The following is a 7,720-nucleotide window of genomic DNA, read 5'->3' on the forward strand; positions in this document are numbered from 1 at the left end:
CGTGCTTTACCCCTCTTCCCAAAACTCTGCCAGCCCGAAGCCACCGGCGGGCGGGCACCGGCGGGGTTGTCCGAGCCACGCTGGGACTCCTCCGGAGCTCTCCTTTCCAACCGCATGTCGCCCCAAGTTACTTCTCCCTTCTGCAGCAGGGATCAGCTCCCTGTGGCCTCCCTCGGATGGGGACCGGCGCCGTCTTGCCCCGGGGGCGTCGCCCCCCGCCATCCACGGAGCAGCCGTCCGCTGCGGGGTAGGATAGAGGTTCTTGCCAGGGACATAACTTTCCCGAGGCCAGAGCGCGAGGTGCTGGGCGCTAAGCGGCCGCCCCGAAAAGGCCCGGGTCCCCGGCGCACGCCGGGGTAAGGGTAGCCGTCGGGGCGCCCAGTGGGGACGTTTCCCACAACAAGGAGACACAGACACCCGCCCAGCTGGTGCGGAGTTCTGCCGTCCAGGCCTGCCCTTCGCCCGGACCTCTCACCGCGCCCCGCGGCGGCAGAGCCCTCGGGGCCCAGTCGAAGTGCGGGACGGCACCATTCGCCAGCCCGTGCGACCCGTCCGTCCTGACTCTCCTTGCGGGAGGGGGGCAGCCTCCACCCAGCGGGGCTGCGGCTCGGGCTGAGGCGCTCGAAGCAAGAATTCTGGGAAGGCGAGGGTCGGGGGATACCGGGGCAGCAGCGGACCGTCCGGGTGGGGCAGGGCATGACCGGGCAGGGCGGCCGGAGCCTCTCGCTGCCCCAGGGCTGCCCCGCGGGGAGCCCAGAGCAGGGAGGGAGCGGTGGGGCCGTGCCTTCCCTGCCCTCTCCAAGCTTCTCGGCGTTACAGGTTGCGCAAAGCAGGTGCACAGAGAAAGCGAGGGTCGCGAGAGGGCTTGGCTGCGGGCGGAGGCTGGGGGAGCGGGGGCCGTGGAGAGGAGGGGGGGGGCGGTTTTTCCAGGGGGGAGCCCTCGGGGGCCGGCTCTGCACCGTCCGGGAGGGCTCCGCGCCCGCGACCGGAGAGCCGAAAGCTGCCTCCAACACTGCGCTTCCGCCCCAGGGGCCTTCCGGGAGGGAGCCCTGCTCTTCCCGGCGGGGCCGTCGCCAGACGGGGCCCGGCGACGCGGCGCGGAGGCTCCTAGCGGGGCACACCCCGGGGCTTCCCCCTGCGCTGCCGCCGCGCAGGGGCGGCGCAGCCCCCGTCCCCGGAGGCGCCCGGTAGTCGGGTCCCCTCTTGGAGACCTCCATGCGTAACGCGGGCCGCCGGGACGGGAGAGCCCCGCCGCCGTCGCCCACTGCCGCTCGCCGGAGCCCCGACGGCAGCGAGTCGGCGGTGGGATCGGCGGCCGGGAGCCTCCCCCGGCTCGGGGCTGCCCCGCCCGACTCCTCCCGGCCGCTGCGGCGGCGCGGGGAGCGGCGGGGAGCGGCGGAGCGCACGCGCGCCCGCGCTGGGTCCGTCCCCGCGGCGAGGCGCGCGGCGTCGCGGAGCCCGGGAGCGGCGCGGGGCCGAGGCGCGGGCGGGAGCGGAGCCGCCCGAGCGGGGGGTGAGAGGCTGCGGGGAGGGGGGGTCGGACGCCCATCAGTGCCTGTCGGGGCTGCCCCCGGGAGCTGCGGCGGCGGCGGAGGCGCGCTCGTCCCCGCCGGGCGGTCTCTGGCGAGGGCAGCGGCGTCCGGGCGCGCCTGGTCTGCAGCCGGAGCCATTCATCCGCTGCCCCTTTGTTCGCCCTGAGAGTAACGCTGTGAATTAAAAGAAATGACAATATTTCGTATCTGCTCGGCCGGGCAGGAGAAGGGCCCTTGAGCCTGGCAAAAATCAGGCGGATCATTCATCGTGCCACCCCGCACCTGTGGGCTTGGCATTGAAAACCCTGCGGACCTCTTCCTATTCAACTTAATTATTCCCCCAAGGCGCACAATGGTTGAAATGGAGCAGGTTGGAGTCTGTTTATTGGTCGTAAATGTTTTTCTGAAGATCTTCTGAATCTCATTGTTAGCTCGTTGTTTGAGGCTGCCCTCTTTCTTTCAGACGAGAGTAGCCTTGGACTTTTCAATTTTCAATCGTAACATCTGCTTAATCGTACGGATCAAAATATGGAGACACAAAACATATGTAATGGTTGATTTGTTAAATCCTGGTAATGAGTTATTAACAAGGGAAAACAATGGGGCAGGATGGTGAGAGCCTTATGGTAACAGAGTCACTTTATGTAACGCCTGACGTTTCCCTTCTTGATAAATGGAACTAAGGTCTGAGCGCCAGGTGATAGCAAGAAAATCAATGTCTTTAGGGGCCGGCCCCGAGACTTTTTTTCTATGTGAAAAATTAGGAGACATAAAATTTAATTGGCTGATCAGGGGAAAGCAGTGGTCTTAAGTTTAATTGCCAGTAGGCTTAGCGAGGGAGACAAAACAAGATTTGGGCCTGTTTGTTTGCTTGCATCCCAGCGCCGCGTCCAAGTGTATCGTTGAAAATGTGTTTTATTATAACACATGTCATGCTTTACAGTTCCCATATTGTGTAAAGACAATAGTTAATGGTACATTAAAGACAAGCAAACCATGCCAACACGTCTTGGACACATTGTAAGGGCCTCTCTCTTTGCTCGCTTTAGGCAGCTGCAGTCCAGGACCCAGAAGCACAAAAAGAACAAGTTTGAAATACCAGGTGCATCCGAGAGAACCACGACAGGGATTGATATGTTATAGCCCAGGACATGAACCTAGCAATAAAGATATCATTGCGATTGTTTGCGGCTTCCACGCCATGTAAAGCCGGAGGCGCCGGGGCAGGCTGCTTGCTGGCGGCGGAGGCTCGGCCGCCCCGGGCTCCCCCGGCGCCCACCGCCAAACCCGAGCACCTGTTGCCCAGACCCCGGCCCCGCCGTGGGAACTGCCTCCCGCCCGGGCTTCCAGGTCCCTGCACCGCGGCTCGCTGCGGAGTTATTTAGGGCCGTTCCCACCGGCTGCGGGATGCTGTGGAAAGCGGGAGGGAGCTTTACCGGGGGACACTCAACTGGTGTTTGTTCGACCTCGCAGCTGGCACTCGGTGCCAGTGAGGGGTGCGTGAATGAAGGAGGGGGTGAGAGCCCGGGACAGGGCAGCCTCTCTCCCCGCGCCCGGCCGCCGGCAGATGAGCGGCCCTGGGAACGGCGGCGGGACTGGTTCACAGCGCCGGGCAGCCCCCGCCTGCGCCCGGCTTTGCGAGGGGCCCCGCCCGCATTCCTGGGCCCGTGTGGGCCCGTGGGCCGACGAAGCGGTCCTCCCGGTTCGGCCGGGGGTACGGTGAGGGCCTTCTTACTATATTTCTTTATATACATATATATTACTTTTATTATTATTATTTTTTAACGGGGGCTTGCCCGTTCTGCACAATAAAGATGTCTTTTCACCTGGTGCCTCACGGGTGATGCTTGCCACTGGAGCACAGCATCACCCCGCACGACCAGAGCCCGCATCACCCTCCCGGCAGCCCGCAGGAACCAGGCAGCCTGAGAGCGCCTCCAACATCCCCTGCACCACGCGGGGCTGGGGATTCCCTCTCCCACTTTTGTCCTCTCCAGCTCCACTTTGCAGCCCCCGCGCGGATACGGGGCGGGGGGGTGAGGGGCAGAGGGCTGGGCCAGAGCGGGCCTCCCCCGTCCCCTCGGGGCGCCGTCGGGGCAGTGGGGCGGCCCCTGCGGGAGCCGGTGTGTAGCTTCAGGCGGGAGGCCGAGGCTTCGGAAGCGGTGCAGGGGCCCGGGGGTTGGCGGGGAGCGGCTGCCCGAGGAGCGCCGGGGGGAACAGCGCTGGAAGGTGCAGCAATCCCTGCCATCGCCCCAGTGACGGCCGCGGGGAGCAGCGGGAAGAGGCGGCGGGCCCCGGGGCTGCGTGGCTGTCGGTCACGCCTGCGCCACGCTGGTCCTCAAGGGACCCAGCCGTGCTCCCCCCCCCTGAAAGCTACCGCGGAAGCCCAGAGCCGGACTTGCGGGACTGGCCGGTCCCGCCGCATCCCTCGGGCCAGGACCCGCGCAGGCGCCTCCTCCTGCCCCGTGCGGCGGGATCTCGTCGGAGGAGCGCGGCGCTGGGGTGAATGGATGATGAGTCGGTCAAAAGGAGCTGTCAGTCTCTTTGAAGACTGCGTTTAAAGGGACTTGCCAAGTCAAGACGGGAGAGTGACAAGATAGACCCTGGTGTTTTACATGCGAAGGCCGGCTCTTCCGCTTCATCTGCACCATACTAAAGGATGTGTTGAAGCATTGAATCACAAAAAAAGTGGCACGCCGAAGAAAAGGTGCCACATAACAATGATTGTAGTGTTTTAATTGTGGGGGACCGCATCACCCGAGCCAATTGAGACGGACGGGGCTATACACAGAAGGAAACGGTACAACACTTCCATAACTTATAATTAAGCCTAACTCCGCCTAACATTTGACTTTCTAATGAGTGTAATGAGATTACATGCCTGATGGAAGCATTTGTGCAAAAGCGACTTTCTGTGTTTAATGAGGTCCTAATACAGGACAAGATCGAATTATAGGTCGGCTTTTTTTCTCGCTCAAAGAGCTCCGTTTAAGTTCAACGACACCGGTGCCGCCCGCCTCCCTCCCGCCGCAGGACGGGGCGAGGCTTCAGCCGGGTTCGCACTGAAAATGGGCAAAGACATAAGCAAAGCTCTCCCCCCCAGCCCCCTCCCCAGCCGAGCCTCGGTCTGTTTTTGTGGGTAAGTAGCTCCTCTAATTGCTATTGGAATAGATCCATGCCATCCGCGCTAGGGAACTAAATGTGTCTAACTAGGTTAATGCAATTAGCATGCATGCAACATATTGCTCCCACTTCGCGGCAGCTTTGAAAAAAAAAAACCCACAACCAACCGAGAGAGAGAGATGTACAGTATATGATGGGTAATAATTATGTCTTGGCTCACCCGGGCCGTTCCCACCCGCCCGGGCACGCCGCGGGGACAGCTCTGCTCCGGCCGGCGGCCGGGCCGGGCATCTGCGGCTCTCCCGGGGGCCGAGCCGTCGGGGCTGAGCCGCGGGTGCCACGGGAAAATCAGCACCTGCGGCACCGGGCCGACCCCAAAGCCCAGCCCCGGGCCGCCCCCCCGCCCCGCCGGTAGCACTTGCATGCCCTGGTCCCCACCGCCCCCTCCCCTTGCCGCCGGGCAGGTGCAGCCCCCCCCCAGCAAATACACACACACCCAGCAGCGGGGTACGCGGGGCTGTGGCTACAGGGGCAACTCTGCCACCAGTTGCTGGGGACAGCCCGGCCTCGCACGCGCAGAGGCCAAGCCTGCCCCCCTCTTTACACCTTCCGCCCCGGCACATTTGGGAAGAGCTTTGTCCGGCTGCGGTTGCGCGCCCATCCCCGCGGCGGCGGGCCGGGGTACAAAACAGCGGCGGGGGGAAGAGGGGTGTCACACCCTCGCAAGGTTGGTGTTTGGGGACTCGGGTCTTCCAGCTGGAAGTTACAAGCAGAAGAAGCACTGAAAGGAGGGGACCTCCTAGAGATAGACAAAGACATCAGTTGGAAGCACTTCAGGAGAGGACGTCAAAAGGGGTGGAGAGAGGGGGTAGGTTTCCCCCGCCCGTCCCCATCCCTCCCAGCTGTATAAGAGCAGCCCGAGCCGGCGATGGGGCAGAGCGGGGCCGGCTGGGGCGGCCTCCAGGCCCCACATAGCCCAGGCTCACCCCATCTATCGGGGGATCAGAACGGATGGGCTTCCCCGGGATGCGGCGGGACTCCCGGCAGCCGCTTCCCGCAAACACACTGCTCCACAAGGTACAGTCTGATTTATTATTAACAAACACAGGAACAGTCCACGTGCGGCAATAAATTATTTTCACAAGTTCTGGCAATTTTTTTGTTTAAAAAAAAAAAAAGAAAAAAAAGGTGCTGGTGGAATAAACCTATTGCATATCAAAAAAATCAGGATAAATTATATAAATTATATATTCAAAACAGACGATTCTATATCATTATCACTACTCCGTAATAAATAGATAAATAAAGTTGATTGCCCTTAGAGTCTGAATCTTAAATTACATTTACAATATAAGTCTTTACACACAGCATGTACAAGGCGGGCGGGGGCCACCTGCTTGGTGCCTCAAGCCACGAAGTCAAAGGGGGGCTCGTTCTCGATATCGTTGAGGGAGGGTTTGCTGTTCACCTTCCGCGGGTCCTCGGGGGTCCACACTTTGGCTGTCCGGATGATGTTTTGTTCCTTGAGTTGCTTTTCATCAGTCCACGACAGCGAGTGACCGGCCAGAGGAGGGAGTCCGTAGTCGGGGTCGCTAGGGGAGGGAGATCCTGGGGGACAGAGGGAGAAAGGCAGGGGGTTATTGCTGGGGACGGCATTCCTGCGGAGAGCCAAGCCGGGCTGAGCCGGGCCGGGCCGTGCCGTACGGGGCCGTGCCAGGCCGCCACTTACTTGTGCCGCGGTGGCAGATGATGATTTTCTTGGGCTGGCTGGGGCTCTCACTGCTGGCGCTGCGCAGCGGCAGGTCGGACTGCACCAGTTCGCTGAGGAAGTTGATGTAGCCGATGGCCAGGCGGAGTGTGTCCACCTTGGAGAGCCGCTTCTCGTAGGGGAGGGTGGGGATGTGCGAGCGGAGCCCCTCGAAGGCGTCGTTGATGGACTGCATCCGCCGCCGCTCCCGCACGTTGGCGGCCTGACGGAGCTGCTGCAGCTCCGCCTCGGAGCGCACCCTCCGCCGCCTCTTGGCTGAGCCCAGCGCCTGAAGCCGCCCCCCAGGGGACAGCAGCGCCGCGCCCGCCGCCCCGCAGCACTCGTAGGCGAAGCCGGGCGAGGCGGGCGACGGCGGGAAGGTGGCGGCCTGCGGCGGGCAGCGGTAGCCGCCCTCGAGGTCGCCGCCGTCGCGGTAGTACTCCTGCAGCTGCCGGCTGAGGAAGTCCACGTCCGGCTCCAGCAGACCGTCGGCTGCCAGCGCGTCCCGCGAGGGCGGCTCGGGAAAGAAGTCCTCCTCGTCGAAATACGGGGGCGAGGAGAAGGAGTCCAGCCCTCCGGCGAAGTGCTCCAGCAGCACAGTCTCCATGCTGCCCCCAGGCTCGGCGGGGATGGGCCGCGACGGGGCGGGCAGCCAGCCCCACCGGGACGCGCCTGCAGCCGCTCCCGCCGGCCCGCTCGCCGAGCCGCCCCGGGGGCGGCGGGGCCCCCGCCCCTGCCCGTGCCCGTGGCCTGCCCTCCCCGCCCCTGGGTGGCCGGGAGGCCGGGCCGCTGCCGCCGCTCTCCAGGGAGGAGGCCGGAGCCGGCTGGCGCGGCGGGCCGGCACGCGAGGAGTCTTATAACGACATCCCCGGGCGCGTGCCGCTGACCGCCGCCGACAGCCAATCAGCGCCCGCAGGGGGGGGGTGGACGGGGGGTGGACGGGAGGGGGGTGGACGGGCCCCCCCGTCGGGGCGACACCAGCAGCGCTCCCGCCGGCCGAGGGGCGGCGCCGCGGCGGAGACTGGGGGGGGGGTGGTGGAAGGCGGGCCCTGATGGTGACCCCCGATGGTGCCCCCAGCCCTGTCCTGCCCGGCCTCGCCCGGCCCCGCCGCCCGGGTACGCGCCTGGAGCCCGCGGAGCAGCTCAGGCTGATGCTCCCCACACGTCGAGGCTCGCAGCCCCTGTCCGCCCAACAGCCTTCCCACAAGCCACAGGCTAATAGCGCGAGTTGGCATCGGGAGGATTAGTACCCTCTCCTGGAGCGCGAAGGGGTCACCACCGCGGATCGTCCCCTTCCCCCGGGCCCGCCAGCCCCTGC

At 64.1% G+C, this 7,720-nt stretch overlaps 1 protein-coding gene across 1 annotated transcript; it reads right to left on the minus strand.

The window, feature by feature from the left end:
- Positions 1–5,728: 5,728 nt before the first annotated feature.
- PTF1A (pancreas associated transcription factor 1a) lies at positions 5,729–7,147 on the minus strand. The gene is made up of 2 exons (XM_061348420.1): positions 6,385–7,147; positions 5,729–6,263 (listed from the first exon to the last, which is right to left on the minus strand). Exons 1-2 carry the CDS (start codon positions 7,007–7,009, stop codon positions 6,061–6,063), a joined length of 828 nt encoding a protein of 275 aa, XP_061204404.1. The 5' UTR covers positions 7,010–7,147; the 3' UTR covers positions 5,729–6,060.
- Positions 7,148–7,720: the final 573 nt, after the last annotated feature.

Source organism: Neopsephotus bourkii, unplaced genomic scaffold (genome assembly GCF_033783945.1).
Source record: "Neopsephotus bourkii isolate Nb327-2 ecotype Australia unplaced genomic scaffold, CSIRO-AGI_Nbou_v1 NB_53, whole genome shotgun sequence".
Lineage (NCBI taxonomy): Eukaryota > Metazoa > Chordata > Aves > Psittaciformes > Psittacidae > Neopsephotus > Neopsephotus bourkii.

Bases quoted from the DNA above. Each gene is read 5' to 3' on its own strand.
- PTF1A (XM_061348420.1), bottom strand. From the start codon at position 7,009: ATGGAGACTGTGCTGCTGGAGCACTTCGCCGGAGGGCTGGACTCCTTC. The intron at 6,264-6,384 runs GTAAGTGGCGGC...TCTGTCCCCCAG, and splicing joins CATCTGCCACCGCGGCACAA to GATCTCCCTCCCCTAGCGAC.